General features: G+C 36.7%; 1 protein-coding gene across 1 annotated transcript in view; it reads right to left on the bottom strand.

Moving 5' to 3' along the window:
- The window catches only part of cemip (cell migration inducing hyaluronidase 1), a 213,119-nt gene that overhangs the window by 85,152 nt on the left and 109,470 nt on the right, over positions 1–18,497 (bottom strand). Inside the window, exons 11-12 of the mRNA XM_016665182.1 lie at positions 14,410–14,615; positions 2,357–2,426 (exon numbers count right to left, since the gene is read on the bottom strand). Coding sequence (XP_016520668.1) covers positions 2,357–2,426; positions 14,410–14,615 — 276 coding nt within the window. The remainder of the gene's footprint in view (positions 1–2,356; positions 2,427–14,409; positions 14,616–18,497) is intronic.

Genomic DNA, 18,497 nt, shown 5'->3' with positions numbered 1-18,497 from the left:
CTAGGGGGAAAAAAAAAAAAAAGATTTTTTTATTTTTTTCCCCCTAGAAACGTAAACAAGCAATGCTTAGCCTGGCGGTGGGGCTAGTAAGGCATGGCGGGCCGCCAGGCTTATAATACACTGGAGGAAACCCTGGGTATTATCCAGGCCCTGTCGCCTGACAGGACGGAATTTACAGATTTTTTGTCAAAACGCCATTTGACAAGGATTCTTAAACCTCAGAGTTTTAGTTAAAACGCCATTTAAAAGAAATTAATAAATAGATAAAAATGTTTTAAAAAGATAAAAACATCAAAAACATCGAAGAGATCAAAACCCACACTCTAATCCTAATTTAGCCATAAGGAACTCTAAACAGCTGGGTTTTAAGTTGAGATTTAAAGGCTCCCAGTGTTTCAACTGTTTTAGTGCATACATCTATAGCTTTTTATTTTAAATGGGTAGGATATTCAGATGAAGGAACTGATCTTGTGGTTTCGTCGTGTATATAAATTGTTCCAGTGCTAAGCTAAGCTTAACTCCAAGCTTCCAATTCAGTTCCGTCATTCAAATAATGTCATCCAATGTATTTAATATTAACACAACCCGCTAGTTTTTGGTTTTTAAACATGAAGGTACCAGTTTGAACGTGTAGCACTGACAGATAGACTTAGCTATCTATCCATGCTACGGTAGGAAAATCTGACGAGGTAGCACTGATAGTCAGAACACCGGATTACAAGCGTCTCTGTTGCTCTGAGCATTTCACTAGAGGAGCAGATTTATTCCTAAAAGGTAGGTTTATGGCACCGGCAGCGCACTGACCAATAACAGTTGGCGCCTCTGCGCTTTGCCTCGCGCGCTGCCGCTGCTTTACCTCAGCGGGATCGCGTGCGCCTCCTTTCACTCAAACTGGACACAGGTTGACCTGTATGGATATTTATATCAACTTACTGAGGAATTATGTTTCTTTGGTGAACTCATGGTAAGAGTTCAAACCCAGCGTTAGCTCTGGTTGTGCAGCTCTATGTGAACCACAGGAATAACTTGTAGTCACGCTTTCAGACGTACGTTCAGGTAACAGTGAGAATGATTTATCTTTGTGAACAAACAATTATATGAGGCCTTTACATCTCAACATGCTGCCCAGCGTGGCTCTGTCTTCCCTGTAAAGTTTATATCTGTGTTCCTGATTGGTCGGAGCGTTAGTAGTTAACCAACCAGCGCTAACCTCATCATGCAGATTCAGCCCGGTGAGGAGCTTTCGCGCCGCCACATAGTCACTTACCAAGCTGGTTTCATATTATTTTATTATTATTATTAATATTATTTTTCCGGTTACAGTAAGCAGCAAACCATACCAAATGCATTGTCCACTTAGAGTTAATGCGCGCAGAGATCTGAAATTCTCATCCCATAAACTCCAGCAACCAGAACAGTTTCTGTGGCTCTTAATAAAAACTCAACAGACATGAAATGGAAGAGCTACTAAAGCCACATTAGCAGCATTGAATTAAATCTCCCGTTTGTTGTCCATCTCTGTGCAGTACAATGGATTTAACTCACCATGCAGGGCCGGTCCAAGGCTGCATGAGGCCTGGAGCAGAATTTGACTTAGGGGCCCCTTTTCATGCTAAGACCATTAGCACCTCTAACAGCTTCTGTGTTGGATTTAATCTGGGAGAGGGGGACTAGTTTAATTGGCCAACCTAAAATGCAGTTATAATTGCAGTTTACTAATTTGTATTTGTGAACAAAGGTCAAACTAAATCATTAAATTCATAGCATCAGGTTGTTGCTATGGTAACAAAACAAATGAATATTGTTCTTTGAAGATTTTCAAAGTAAACTTGTCAGGTCCTTTAAATCTTACATCTAAATGTTAAACAATTTAAAGTCTTTTAATTTATGTATCCTGAAACCAATAAAACAAATTTAGGGTAACCCTAACCCTACTTTCAATAAATAAATGTTACATTTATGTATCTGTGGTCTGTGTTAAAATATTAGCATTTATGGGCCCCTGAAGCTCTGGGGGCCTTGTGGAGCTGCTGACTTCATTTGAATTAAGCAGAAGTGCAAATAATATTAATTTTAAAATTATTTTTTGATTTGTTGTTTTTAAGACTAGTTATGGGTTTAAATAGCGTTTCACTGGCGATGTTTTCCCATAACATATAATTACTCAGTAATATTTTAACATTTCCTGTCTACTTAACATCTTTTAATACAAAATCACGGTGGACCGCCTTGGCGCCCTGACCACCGGGCTTAACAAGTTTTCTGGGGAAAACCCTGCATAAGTTAAAATTTTACATTTAAGGAGACAGGTATGTAGCTAAGAGATAGGGGATGGGGTTGATGGGCTTGGACTTACCTCGGAGCCTGCAGCAGCACAATTGATGAGGTTATTATTGGGGTTGGCAATCCAGAAAGTTGAAGATGCACTATTGAAAGGGAAGATATAGGAAAAATATATTTATAGTGAAATAGAACTAAATGAAAGAAAGAAAATGCTACCATTCAATACCATTCTAGCCATTCATGAGGGAAGGCATGAGACTGTTCACGATAGCAATTGGGTGGCAGTGCTGCAGGTTCTATAGTCGGCACAAGGCCAGAGTGGTGCTGAGCTACGAGGACTGTACAAGGTTGCTTGCAGCTTTAATTTCAAATTACAACCAAAAATGTTTTTTTCCATTTGTTGTGTGTTCCATATAAAGGAGTTGGTCACCAACGTTCCTCAACCATTTGAATTATTAAGTGGGTTTGAGGATGAGAATGTGTCTGTCGTTGTGTCCTTGGGCAAGACACTTCACCTTGCCTGCTGGTGGCGCTGTTGCATGGCAGCCTCACTTCTGTTCATTCAAACTCAGTGTATGAATTTGAATGGGTGAGTCACTGTAGTGTGGTTTGGGGTCCTCTGGATTTATTAAGGTGCAAAGCCATTTACCATTTAGTGCAGCTGATTCAGCCCATTGTTAATCACCCATTGATTGAAATCAGCTGGGCTAAAGCAAGAAAACATCTAAAACATAAAACACTTAAAGATGACACACCCTGACAAGCCCTCTTAATCAGCACTGATTAAAGGGAGCTCCTCAAGAGCCCCAAACCTCTTTTGCAGGCAACAACCAGCTGTTGCAGCCGGAAGTCAGAAGGACCAAGGGAGAAAGGGTATCAACCGGATGGTTGAATCCCTTCCAGTTGACCTCCTGAGGATTCAGGAGGTCAACTGGAAGGGATTTCCACCAGAGTGTAGCTTTGATCCTATCACTCAAAGATAGCCTTGAGCAACTGCCTCTTCACAACTGGCTTCTGGTTTCCAGACTTCGCAGCTGGCTCCAGGGCAAAAGAGTAACCCTCCTGACCCACTGGATCTTCAAGTATCAGGATTCCAATGGCCGAAAGACCGACCAACAGATCCTGTTTGTGGCTTTTACCAGCTGAAAAACTGGCCTTCAGATCCTCTATGGGTTCCAGAGGCCAAAAAGGCTGATCTTCAGACTGTCTTCATGGATCCCTCTGGCCTCACGGCTGACATCCAGACTTCAGGGTTCAGCTTCACCGACACCCTGCAAGGTTTCTGTTCTACTGGTGTCCTCCAAAATTCCTGTTCCTTTGTCACCGTCGCGCTCCAGACTTTCTGCTCCTTCATCACCTTACAAGTTTCCGGCTCCTTTGTCGTCGGACATCAGAATTTTGTTTGCACTATGAACTAATTAAGAACTCAAGATTTTTTTCTTTTGGAGACTCCTTCCTAGGTCCCCTCCTCACACCCTGGTTGGGTTGTTTTTGTTTGTTGTTTATAGTTATTTCTTGTTTCTCTAGTTTTATTATCTTTCTTTAGTCTAGTTATTCTTAAGTGTTAGACGCATTTCCTGTTCCTCTGTGTACTTTCGCTCACTCCTCAGTCTGCCTCCTGCTTCCTCCACTCACACCTGGAACCCGTTAGCTAATCAACTCAGTTTCTTTGTCAGAGTATTCAATCTCCCAGTACTTAAGCACTACATTCCTAGTTCCTCCTTATCAGTTCCTCACATCTAATCCCGTTACTTCCTCGCTCTACCCTGTGTTCTCAAGTCTCTTTGCTGGTTTTTTCCCTTGGATTTTATGGTTTGTATTTTGTCCTTGCTCCCTGTGGTATTTTATGAATTTTTGTCATTTTTTCATTAAACATTTAGCATGATCCATGCTCTCCGCTCTAGTCTGTATTTTGGTTCACTCTATAACTCTCACATAATGTCAATAATGAGAATTGTCAATATGTGAGGTTGAATTTGAAGTGCATAATGTTGATCCATGCACAGAAAAGCTCTTAATTTTGCACATGCTGAAAGTGTAAGCACCACAAATTCCAAAGAGTATTAATACATGATGAAGGCAAGAGTATCAACTAAAATGTGGCATCTACTATCTCCTTCTCTTCTACCTGCTATGTGTGAAGCGTAATAAGCAATTAGAATGTAATTTTAGGTGAGTACTGTGAACATTATGTGATTGTAAATATGGTCACATAAGCAGTTATTCTAAATGTAATTTAGTTTTATTTTCAAGTGCAGTTGCAGCTAAAAGATATATATATATATATTTGCTTATCTATATTGTATAGTTACATTTCATACTTTGTGCAAATGGATCTGTCATACAGGTTTGCCTACAAAGTACATTCATTACAGTAATCGGTCCTATTGACTGACAGCACTCAATAGTTTGATTATTTTTAGAAACATCTGAAAACGTCCTTACCACTACTAAAGTGATCAGAGCAAATGTATGCCATGTTAGATGGCTTCAGATCAGTGATGTGGAGTCAGGGGAGGCATAATGTCAAAATGATATATAATGGTAAGATAATTCATATTGGCATTTTCACCCGGTGGTTTGTACTACAAAGTATTTATTTTTCATTTATTAATGTAATCAAAAATTAGATTAATAATTTTTGATTATTGTTTCTTCAAAATTATTGAATTTTCTCATTTTCCCATTCAAATGTTTGGAAGAGCAGCCGGTGAGGCAGCAGCAAGCTGAGCTTCACCTTGGATTGCGCAACCTCTCGCTAACCGCTCTGGCTGCCATTCGATGAGAGCATGTTCCTCCTCTGTCTGTCTCAGCAATAAAATGGTTAAAAAATATTTAAGATATTAACTGATTCTCCATAATTTAGCTTATGTATATAATATACAGTGTTTTTTTGTCACCGGCTGTGTGTGTAAGTGTTTTGTCTGCTGAGGAGTGATCATAAACGGCAGAGAACAGATTCAAGGTAAGGAAGGGAGTTTTATTGCCTCATGGCAGGGGGCGCCATTGATCCCAGACAATGGTCTTGTGACTTCACATCTGCAGAGTAAGTGAAAGCGAGCAAGCCATACAGTAAATAAGTCAAGTGCAGCGATATATTTATTGTTTTCTCTTCTCTTTCGACGTCAACATGTATTACTACATTTGTACACTACTGAATGGAAAAATACTACTTTGTTTGAAAAGATTCTCTTCCTGAATTTGAACTGTGGCTCGGATAGAGCTGTGTGAAAGAGTTTACTTGTGTGCCAACAAGTGGTCCGCATGTCGAGTGAAAGCACAGTCACGAGGTGGAAGGAGTGGAAAGCCGCTAAAGATGCTAGCGATGACTCCTCCTCAAGTAGTACACTGCAAAAACTCAGATTACTAAACTTCAAAATCAATGAGTTTAAAACAACATTTGAGAAGCAGCTGAACTCTAAAACCAACAGCCTTTGTGATTCTCTGCAAAAGTTGGTTAATGAGAGTAAGGAGTGTTCAGTCAGACAGTAAAACAACTCTAGGTGAACATGGATATGGAGATAAGTCTAGTGATAAAAAGAGTTGAACAAATGGAGACTGAAATGGAACGGGCTTGCGAGAAGACTACTTGATTTGATCCTGACGTGTCAATGATTATTTTTGGAGTACTGTATTTTCCGGACTATAAGGCGCACCGGATTATAAGGTGGACTCTCAATTATGGCGTCCATTTCTGTATTTAACCCATACATAAGGCACACTGGATTATAAGACGCATGCTAAAACATACGTTCAACAAAAAAAAAGGTAACGGAAACAAAACAGTAAGTTTAGTTGAACTTTATTCGACTATGTAACAATACACTCATGTTATTTTTTTATTCTTCTTCCACAAATCCATCAAAGTCCTCGTCTTCTGTATCTGAATTGATCAGCTGGGCAATTTCGCCATCAAACATGCCAGGTTCCCTCTCATCATTGTCGGAGTCAGTCTTGTTGCCAGGTGGCTGTTCAGCAATGATGCGGCTTTTGCTAAAGCTCGGACAACAGTTAAGGCAGATACATTAGCCCAGGGATCCACCATCCATTCGCACATGGTGGCATAACTCGCCCGGCGCCGCCTCTCCATCTTAGTAAACGTGTGTTCAGTCTGTCGTCCATCGCTCCCACTCCGCTCGCAACTTCTTTTTGAACGCCCTGTTTACACCAATGTCCAGTGGTTGCAGTTCTTTTGTTAATCCTCCCGGAATGATGGCAAACTCCGAATTAGTTTGCTTCACTTCCTTTTTCACAGTAGCAGTGAGATGGGCGCGCATGGAGTCGCAGATGAACAGGGACGGTGATACGTGGAAAAACCTATCTGGTTTTTACCAGAGGCGTATACTGAACTCGGAAAACAATTCTCCGATTGGTTTATCGCTGCTGGCATACGTACTGTACATTTTAAGTCTCTGTGTCAGGGACAGATTTTGGAATTCAGTGCACACTTAAGGCACACCGGATTATAAGGCGCACTGCTGATTTTTGAGAAAATTTAAGGCTTTTGGGTGTGCCTTGTAGTCCGGAAAATATGGTACTTTACTGAAGGAGAAGATGTTTCGGCCTTGGTGAACAAGCTCCTTGTCGAGGGACTACAGTGGGAGTCGCCACAAACCGGTGGCAGTGTCATTACGGTGGAGAGGACGAAGGACAGGGCAGGACGTCCCAGCGTGACCAAGGTGGAACTTGAATCTATTCAGAAGACAATTAGCTTGCTACAGAAGAAACAGTTGCTTAGAGGGAATGTTAAATATAAATATGTTTACATTCATTCAGCTAAGATGCACACTAAATGGCTTATCAGACTATACTTTAAAACATTACTGGATCAGCTACCCTCTGGCAGTCAGTTCTACATTTCCAGAAATGGCAGAGTTAGAAAGTGACAAAATGACAGAGGACAGTCTGGAATGGATGAGATCCGAAAAAGAGCTGGCAATGGAGTTGATGGTCCAACTGATGCAGTGGGTAACAACATGGAATCATCATGGTCAGCTGAGGTTTGAAGTTCCCCAGCCCAGCCTGCAAGTTATGTTCAATATACTCTTGTACACTGGAATATAAATGGATGGACTGAAATTAACTCAGAACTTACAGTTAATACTGAGGAATTTTAATCAGACTTTATTTCACTTAATGAGACTCGTCTATCTGGACAAAACACAATTACATTTTCACAATTAATTTTGATTGTTACACTTGGTTTGGACAAAATAAAAAGATGCATATTAGAGCCAAGAGGGCTCGGATTCTTGCATTCAGTTAAAGCATGTAAAGACAAAAATATTCTTTAGCTTTGATTTCATGTTATCTTCCTCCAAAAGGATCTAACTGGTTTTATCTACATAGATTATATAATGATCTGGTTAAAATCTACAATCTGGTTGAAATGGATGCCACCTATGTTAGTGGGGATTTTAATAGTCAAATTGGAAGCTTAGAAGATTGTATTAATGAAATTAATGTGGATATTCCTGTTAGAACATATTTAAATGAGACTGTAAAACAATTGCTGCATGGTAAATGATCGAATAGCTGGGAATAATAATTTCACTCCAGTATCTGTAAAAGGAAGAGCGGTTGTGGATTATATTATCATAACTCACAACTGTTTATGCACCTCTGTTAATTTAGATATTAAAAGAGGTGCATAAAACCTCTGTCAATAGAGAGCGGTGGTAAAAAAACGGCTTGATTTACTGGATAATTTTTGTAAAATACCTGACCACTCTTTATTAGCTCTTACTTTAAAGGGACAAGGAAACAGTCCCACACCTGGTGAGGGACAGCCTAACTTAAATTCAAAAGGTTACTTAAGAACAGTGGTTCCCAAACTTTTTCTGGACCGCCCCCCATGGATTACAAATAGGGAGAGTTAGACTCTGGCTTTCTGGTTGAACGATGTGTGTGAGCTGGGGGAGGAGGGGAGTGCGGACTTCCTGTTATACGATGTGTGTCCGGAGGGGGTGGAGGGGCGGGGGATCTCGGGAGATTCTTAGAGACTCCCTGTTATACTCGTTCAAAGATTTTTTCCCCTTTATTCCATACTGCTTCACGCGCCCCCTCTGCAATGGCATGGCGCCCCCCTAGGGGGCATGGCCCACAGTTTGGGAACCTCTGCTCTAGAAAAATTTTTTATCATGCCCTTTTTCAAATGTCTCATTGCAATTTGTGGCTGGTACATTTGTAGACCAGATTAAGCATGTCAATTGTCAAAGTTCGCTGAATGTATGGTATGCAGATTTTTGTAATTATGTCTATAGGGTTAGGGTTAGGGTAGGGCAGTGGTCCCCAAAGTCGGTCCTGGAGGGCCAGCATCCTGCATGTTTTAGTTCTCTCCCTGGTTACCACCTTTTCAGCATATCAGTGTTTTTCTTAGGTCTCTAATGAGCCATCATTTGATCCAGGTGAGCTAAGCCAGGGAGAGAACTAAAACATGCAGGATGCCAGCCCTCCAGGACTGACTTTGGGGATCACTGGGGTAGGGTATTAGTGGTAATAAGAGACAAGACAAAATAAATAGATTTTACTGGAATGACGAATTGAAAGTGTTATGGAATGACATACTAGCTGAGAAAAGATTTTTGAGATGTTTTGATAGGGACTTGAAACATTTGCTAAAAACTGAATTTGAAGACAAATGAAGTAAGTTTGATAAAAGACTTAGAACTTCTAAGAGAAAATATCAAAAAGGTCAGGCACGATTGAGTTTAACCAAACTCATAACCCTCAGGCATTTTGGAACTTGATCAAACAATTAGGCCCCTGAAAAACTAAAACCATCCCCTTAGACGTGATTCAGGAGGATGACTCTGTATGTCTTGATATTAACAAAGTTTTGCACAGGTGGCAAGCTGACTTTGGAGGTTTATTTTCTGGCAGTTTTATCTCTTCTGAATGGGATTATTCCTATTTAGAAAGGACAAAATCTATTAAGAATCAAATTGAAAATTTTATGCCAATGAGTTCCTCAAATCTTCAATTTAACTCTTATATGTCAGAAATGAAATCGATAAGACCGATAAGACCATTGATATGTTAAAATTTGGGAAGGCTATGGATTATGATAATTTGTCAAATGAAGTTTTAAAACAACCTGGTTTATTTCAGATTTTATTAAATCTTTTTTTCATATGTTTTGAACAGGGTTTGGTCCCATCTGATTGGCAAAAATGTATAATTAAACCAATCTCAAAGTCTGAAACTGCTGATCCTCATGTATCTATGAAGTGCAGGGGCATTAGTTAGCTGTTTTTCTAAACTTTACTCTAGTGTTCTAAATGAAAGGTTAATTAAGTACTTAGAATCTTGTAATTTATTAACAGAGGAACTGAATGGGTTTAGACAGAAAAGAGCCCGTATAGATGATAGATATTCTTTAACCACAATAGTTAATGCAAGGAAATAAGAAAGAAAGTCTACTTTTGCGTGCTTTATAGATTTCTAAAATGCTTTTGATTATGTCAACCAAGAATTGTTATGTTTTTCAGTTATTAAAAGTAGGAATTGATGGAAAATTTTATAATTCCACAAAAGCTGTTTATCATAATTCAGAATCTTGTGTTCAGGTAAACGATTACAGAACAGGGTGGTTTTTAACGCCATATGGTGTTAAACAAGGATATGTTTCGTCTCCCACTCTCTTCACATTATATATAAATGACTTGGCAATGGTAATTAAAGAGGTAAATGTGGGAGTGAGAGTAGGTGAGATAACGGTTTGTATATTACTGTACGTGAATGATATTGTGCTTATTGCTGAAAGTGAACCAGATCTTCAGAAACTGTTAAATATTACTTGTGCCTGGTGTAACAAAATGAGGTTAGGATAAATTGTGCTAAAACTGAAGTTATTCATTTCAGAAAATACAGTAAAGCATTGACAACATTTACATTTTGTTTTGGGCATACTACTTTGTTTATTACAAAAACATATACATATTCAAATATTTAATAAATATTTAATAAATATTCAAATATTTAATAAATATTTGAATATTTATTAAATATGGCAATACATTTTTTCATTTAGTTTTGTAATGAAATGTGCATTTTGTTGGGTACAGTTTGTATGTGTAAAGAATGGAGAAAAGAAACATAATATTTAATCAATATTTGAATATTTAATAAATGTTAAATATTCATGCTGTGGATTAATATTTCAGTGATTCTTGACAATAGGGACAAAATGGGTTTAAATTTTCCCAATTTTATTTTTTATTATTTCTCAACCTTATGTATGCAAATATGACAAATAATGTTTTGGAAATGTAAAGATGCTAAGGTAAAGGCTCCCAGTTCCAACATTTTTTTAAAAAAATTTAATTTTTAATGGACCTGACCTAGAACTTTGTCATCACCATCTGACAAAAAATAAATATAAAAAAATTTTTAATGACCCTATTAGTGATATTTTTACTCAGTTTTACAGACAAATATTTCTCAAGAAACAAAAGAAATATTATTTAAAACAAAAACAACAAAAAGTCCATCTGATGGAGTTGACACAGACCTGAAGGTGGTGACAAACTAGTGAGTAAAAAGAAAAACTTGATACATGTGAAGTAATGCAATTTATGTAAAATACATTAAAATGAATTAATTGCACATTTAAGTGAGATTTATCAACAATTTCACTGAAAGAGTAAAAAAAAAACTACCTCAATTTATATGATGTTACTCTGAAGGAGGTCATATTGAAGCTCATCAGGTCCATGAAATCTTTACAGTAAACTAGAATTAAGTTTTTATTTCACAAAATTTCATCAAAGTTTTGTAAATTGTCAGTTATGGTGATGACACATCATGGTTGTGACAAACAACTTAGGAATAAAACAGAAGAAAAAACTAAAGAATAACTTAAGCTAACCAGAGCTAACAAGCCCTCTTAGCAAAGGAAGAGAAAAGATGACGTCTTGGGGTCCTCAGAAGTTCTGGTGCCCCCCAATAATGCCTGATTTTTTTTACATTCTTTTCATGTCTGACAATGTTGACAAAAACTAGGGACAAATTTCAATGGAGTTGGAAAATATCTAAAAATTATTTTTAATTCAATTTATCGATACTTTTATATTTATTTATATGACTACTTTTACTTAATTGTCATAATATATAAATTTAGTATTTCTGTAATTGTTTTAAACTATTATAATGTGTTGAGTTCTGCTCCTGGACAAGGGATTTTACAGGCATCATCCACCGACTACAATGTTTAAAATAAAAAAATATTCAGCAAATACAATAAAAATACATTGTTGTGCTCACATGACCCAGGTCAGTTTAGTCAGATATTTGAAAAAAATATATTTTGCGTATATTTTATTCAAATTTTGTGCTTTATCCATAGGACCTGTTCCCTGTCCCTATTCTCAAGAATCACTGATTTAACATTTGAAGAAGGAATAAAGTCCTATCAGACTCAGCTGGTAGAGATCTAGGTTCAGTTATAAATAAAGTCAAATATTGTTGTGACCTAGGATCAAGGTGTAAACTGAGTTGTATAGATCTTGTGTTTAGATCTATACAACTTAGATTATGGAGCAGGAGTCTAGGGTTACTGTCAACAAACTTACAGAGAAAATGTTCAATGTAGAGCTCTGTGTTATGTTTTAGGTGTGCATAGAAATACTCCTAAATTGGCATTATATGGAGATATGGGTTGGGAACCTTGTGAAGTTGTATATATTGCATATATTGTCAGATTACCAGCCAGACTATAGATTAACAAAATATATTTTTCTTTGGGATTTCACAAATAGGTATAGTTGGGCCAGACAAATGGAGAAGATATTTGAGGAGGCAGATTTTCAGTACATTTATAGGAATAAATTAATATGTAATATTTAACAGCTTAAATAGTTTTATTTTGAAGTTTATAAACGCAAGTGGGCAGTTGATATCTAGTATAAGCCAAAATTATGCAGTTATATTTTACTGAAGGATGCCTGTAGTCTTGAGCCATATGTGTCATGGAACTTGTGGAAAAAAAACAAAGGTCCATTTGCGCCCAGTTCAGATGTCTGGGACTGAACGGAAACGTCCAGTCTCCAAGTGCCAGAACAACCGAGGATGTTTTATGTGTGATGTGGGTAAAATTGAGAGTGAAGTGCACTTTTTGTTTTATTGTCCCTTGTACCTGATGTTGAGAAATGATTTATTTACTAAAATACTTGATGTTTATCCACATTTTTTTAATTTAACGGATGAGGATAAAATGCGTTATTTAAGTATTTTTTGTTTTGGTTAGCACAGTTTATTTTGAAGGCTTGGCACCGTAGAAAGAGAATGTATTTTGTTTAAAGAATATCTGTGTATGTCTGTCCACTTGCTTTTATATGTGTTATTGTGTCTTGTAAGCTCATGTGGACTGGGCACCTGTAAGGGTGTTATATGGAGATATGGGTTGGGAATAGTGGTCTATAGGAAAATAAAGACTACTTGCACAGTTTTCTAAAGTTGATTTTCAATCAAAGCAGGAAATAATTAAAGGAAGACCAACACTGGAGCTGAAGGTTTGTTTCAGACTACGAGACAGAAGGGTACCGCTCTTTTCAAAGGGAAAGAAAAGACCAGCTTTGTGGATGTCCTTCTAAAAAATGCCTTTTCTGGTGTCCTTGCCTTCTTTTCTCAAGTTGTGGCACTGTGTGGACTCAGATGGGATTTTATGACTTAAATAATTTGCTAAAAAGTCTCAAACATGAGAGGTCGACCACTCATATTGAAAGCCAGATCACAGTTCTAAAAACATTTGGGATGTCGAGGATAGATTTGGCTTTGGATGAATGGATATTTTTGTGCAGAATGAGCAGCGCATGGACTTCATTTATAAGGTAAGACAGCAACACATTTTTTCATTTAGTTTTGTAATGAAATGTGCATTTTGTGGGCTACAGTTTGTATGTGTAAAGAATGCAGAAAAGAAAGAATTTACTGAATTTGCAAAAACCTAAAAAAAAAATTAAGTCATTATCAGGTATTTGCCAGGATATTGGGTTGTTTGGGGTTTTGGATTATTTATTGTTCTGTGTTTCTTTGTCTCTTATTCTTTGAGTACAGCAGCCTTGTTTCTGTTTAGTCTGCTCTTAGTTTTTTTTTAGAATATGTTTTTATTTACTTTTTGTACTTAGTATGTTGGTCATTAATTAGTACTGATCAGGAGCAGATTGCTTAGAAATACTGACTGATCTGAGTTAATTTCTTTACTTTCTATGCTTTCTAGTGGATTATTTTAAAAATTTACTGTCATGGATAATTTATGGTCTTAGTTTGAACAATTCTTTGGGGAGGAGGATGCATGGATGATCTGCTTAGTTACTGTCACTACTGGCATTGGTAGAAATGTAATTACTGAGAAAAATGTGGATTTGTTTAGGTAAGGTTATTTTATTTTCATAGTACATGTTCAGCAACAAGGCAGTTCAAAGTGCTTTACCTGAATTAGAAGGAAATACAAACAACAAAACCAAAAGAAGGACAAAAGGTAAAAGTACATATTGGTTCCCCATGTTTAATAAGAATAAGTAGCCCATAGTTTATAAACTAGTGAGGGTTTCCACTTGTTCTAGGTAAAAGTATAAACCTCGATATTGGTTCCCCATGTTTATTAAAAATAAGTTGTCCATATAAGCTATTCAGGGTTTCTCTGGATTCTTGTTCTGATAAAACTAAATGTTGGTTCTCTATAATACCTGTTAATACCTGTTTTTCTTGTTGTAAAGGTCTGGTTTCACATCCTGGAAAAACAACTCAACCCCTCCAACTGTGACATTACAATTCATATGCAGGAAGCTTCTCTTCTATATTAAATGTTTCCCATTAGTTCATTTCATTTAAAGTGTTTCTGATGTGGGTTAAATAGTGCAATAAAAAGAGTAATGCAATTAGGGGTTTTCAAAAGGTCAAAAGGTTTGACAAGATGTTTTAAATGTTCCCCTACTTCAACACACATTATTTCAATTGATGGCTGATTAACAGGGTTTTGCTGAATTACAATCATCTGAATGGGGTGTGTTGAAGCAGGGGACCATCTAAAACATGCAGGTTAGTGTGCCTTGAGGACCAGGGTTGGGAAACACTGTAATAGTACTGATCAGGAGCAAATTGCTTAGAGTTTATCAATAGCACTACCTGCAGTCTTGCCGTGGATTTGCCACATATCCTGGGTATGCTCCATCAGTAATAGCACGACACATTTTGCTGTCTCTGTCTGACGGCAAGAGAGTTCCTGCTCTTATCATCAGACCTAGGCAGTGATAAAATGTGTTTCTCTCCTCTGGACCATCTTCTGTAAAGAAACAGTGACCCAGTGTTTCATAGCCCACCACATCTTTTACCTGGAAGTCAAAAGAAAGATTGAATGAAATGGTTCTTGGATCTTTACACCAAACAACATGTTCACAAGATCAGGGTAATTATTTTTTTTCTCATACATATGAAGGAAAACATAGGAAAAACTACTGTATATAAATAATTCTTAAAAGGCTTTTTTGGATTTATATTCCTTTTGGGATTAATAAAGTATTTTTGTAACACTTTATTTGACGGGGTGTGAATAACACTGTCATGACACTGTCATAAACATGACATAACACCTGTCATAAACATGAGTAAGTTTCCATGAATATTTATGACTATTGTCATAAAGTGTCATTTGGTAAATCATGACACTTTTAATACAAAGTTGACATTATTCAGAATGTCTTAGTTATGACAACTTGACATTAACCAAGAAATCATTACTGACATAAATTTGTTATAAAAGTATTACGGATTAAACTTTAAAAATGATGTAGCTTTATGTGGTAATATTATAAAGCTCTGCCATTTTGTTTAGTCTTAAATTTCTGAATTTAATTGATCCTAAAGTTTTACAGCAAGATGTCTGCAAAGCACTTATGAACTTCACATTTGAAATATTATTTAAGGCTGTTTTAAGTAGTGNTCAATTTTATAAAGGTTAAGGTGTTAAATTTATTTTGTTCAAACATCCTGATTCAGCGCTTTTGTAGGACAGAGGTGATCTTACCTTTGTAATGCTTTGTTTGCATCATGCTTTAATTCATTCTTGTGTGGTTTAGCTGGAAAATATATTTCAAAAAATTACTCATCTTCACAATTACTTTTTCCTTAATGATAATGTCCCCATTTATGCAACCATCTCTGATGAAGGAAATAGCTTAAACTAAATTACCCACATCAATTTTGCAGAAAAAAAAGGAAATATTTCCTAATTGAGACAGTTCAGTAACCGGAATTACCACAAGCATGAGAAAATCATCAACTTTCAAAAGTTAAGCTGCAATGGATATTACAAAACGCTGAATTAGACAGTTTAAAAAAACAACAAAACAAAACAAAAAACTTTATAGCTGTCAGCTTGAAGCACCTGCAGTTAAAATACAACTAGCAAGAAAACATGCTTAATTAACAAAAACTGGCGACAAAATATCACTGTTGATAAATTATGGTACAGCACAGTCAGCTGACAATTCACGATAGCAAGAAAATATATTTTCATCAACTTACTGGAGAAACACTTCTGAAACACTGAGAATTAATAATGTTCAATCCTGGAACTGCTGTTTGGAACTGAAGCTCCATGACCCACATGACTTAAGCATTTCATTCTTGGAAGTCTATGGGCATGTCCGAACCCTCCTCCAGGGTTTCTTCCAGTGTATTACAAGCCTGGTGGCTCGCCATGCTTTACTAGCCCCTGCGCCAGGCCAAATGTTGTTTTTTGTTTGTTTGTTTTTTTTTGTTAGTAGAAAAATTAATAATGCAAACCCTTGAGCAGAATTTGACTTGGGGACCCCTCTTACTGCTAAAAACATCAATACCTCTAACAGCTTCTGTGTTAGATTTACTGAAATCTGGGAAAGGGGGAGTAGTTTAATTGGCCAACCTAAAAAGCAAATGCATTATAAGTGCAGTTTACTAATTTGTATTTGTGAACAATAGGATCCCAAACTCAAGGATTAAACTCATAGCATCAGAGTGTTGCTATGGTAACAAAACAATCTAACTATCAATATTGTTCTTTGAACTTTTGCAAAGTAAACTTGCCAGCTCCTTAAAATCTTAAATTTAAATGTTAAACAATTAAAAATATTTGGTAACACTTTATTTGACGGGGTGTGGATAACACTGTCATAAACATGACATAACACCTGTCATGAACATCAATAAGTCTTCATGAATATTTATCACTGTTGTCACAAAGCATCATTTGGTAAATCATGACACTTTTAATACAAAGTTGACATTATTCAGAATGTCTTCATTATGACAACTTGACATTAATCAAGAAATCATGATCTGACATAAATTTGTTATAAAAGTATTACTGATTAAACTTTAAAAATGATGTAGCTTTATGTGGTAATATTATAAAGCTCTGCCATTTTGTTTAGTCTTAAATTTCTTAATTTAATTGATCCTAAAGTTTTACAGCAAGATGTCTGCAAAGCACTTATGAACTTCACATTTGAAATATTATTTAAGGCTGTTTTAAGTAGTGCAGTACACCATCTCCATCAGTGAGAGGCAGCAGTGCACTGACAGGCGTGCAGTATGTTAGTGAAGAAGAAATCTTCCAACTTGTGGAGCCCATATACATCATTTATATCTATGGTGGGGCCAACCTAACACGAGTTATAACGGCCAGACCTCCACAAGCCAAAGTATGTCACCTAATACATATGAGGTATNATATAAATAATTCTTAAAAGGCTTTTTTGGATTTATATTCCTTTTGGGATTAATAAAGTATTTTTGTAACACTTTATTTGACGGGGTGTGAATAAGACTGTTATGACACTGTCATAACCATGACATAACACCTGTCATGAACATGAGTAAGTTTCCATGAATATTTATGACTATTGTCATAAAGTGTCATTTGGTAAATCATGACATTTTTAATACAAAGTTGACATTATTCAGAATGTCTTAGTTATGACAACTTGACATTAACCAAGAAATCATGATCTGACATAAATTTGTTATAAAAGTATTACTGATTAAACTTTTAAAATGATGTAGCTTTATGTGGTAATATTATATTGCTCTGCCATTTTGTTTAGTCTTAATTTTCTTAATTTAATTGATCCTAAAGTTTTACAGCAAGATGTCTGCAAAGCACTTATGAACTTCGCATTTGAAACATTATTTAAGGCTGTTTGAAGTAGTGCAATACACCATCTCCACCAGTGAGAGGCAGCAGTGCACGAACAGGCGTGCAGTGTGTGGGTGAAGAAGAAATCTTCCAACTTGTGGGGCCCATAGACATCATTTATATCTATGGTGGGGCCAACCTAACACGAGTTATAACGGCCAGACCTCCACAAGCCAAAGTATGTCACCTAATACATATGAGGTATGTGTCTTATTAACTTTACATTTTCTTTGAGAAAATAACATTGACTATGTTCTCGTTCTTTGTAATGTTAGCTGTGAGCAATTCAAGCCAATCCTACCTTGCTGTAAGTTAATGTTAGCTAAAGTTATTAAACTCCATAACTGTAATGTTAGCTCTTAATCTTAAACATATCTTAAAGGCAGGCAAATAGTTTTTTCCCTCCAATTTTAATCTAGCAAATTAAAAGCTAATATGTTAGTCAAAGTTATCCTTCATGTGTATTATTTAGCAACTTGGCTGATGCAACCAGTGCTTGTGTTCTTTGCTTTGGGAACTTTAGCTACATGAAGAACAATTTGATCCTAATGACACATGTTGAGGAGAGGGGGGTGTCAGGGGAACAAATGAAAACATACTACAGGTGTGGAGGATGATAATAAGGACCAGCCACTAGAGAAAGAAGTCCCTGTTTGACCAAAGAGAAAGAAGCAGATGAAATATTCCCCAAGAAATTTAGGTAAGTCATTTTTGTGTTACTATTTTCTCCAGGTGAAGGGCGGTGGGCGGGGACAGGTAACTGGGGAAGGGGAAGAAGGAATCAATGTCCACCAGCTGAGTGCTTGAGCACCTGCCCTTTTTGCTCCTTGCCCCAAAGTGCCCTTTTGGTCAATGGTTTTTTTTTTGTTTTTTTGTTTTGTTTTTTTGTATTATTATTTTCAAAGCCCTCTTCTAACACATAATAACATGTACTAAAATTATTTTATTTATTTATTTTTTTTTGTACAACATAATAAGCCTTCCGGTCACCTTGTTACCTTTGACCTTTTGCCCGTGACGCATGACGCAGTTGCCTCTC

Source organism: Poecilia formosa, unplaced genomic scaffold, assembly GCF_000485575.1.
Source record: "Poecilia formosa unplaced genomic scaffold, Poecilia_formosa-5.1.2 Scaffold554, whole genome shotgun sequence".
In the NCBI taxonomy this organism is placed as follows: Eukaryota; Metazoa; Chordata; class Actinopteri; order Cyprinodontiformes; family Poeciliidae; genus Poecilia; species Poecilia formosa.
The sequence above is the reverse complement of the archived record's forward strand: the minus strand, read 5'-3'. Positions and strand labels throughout refer to the sequence as shown.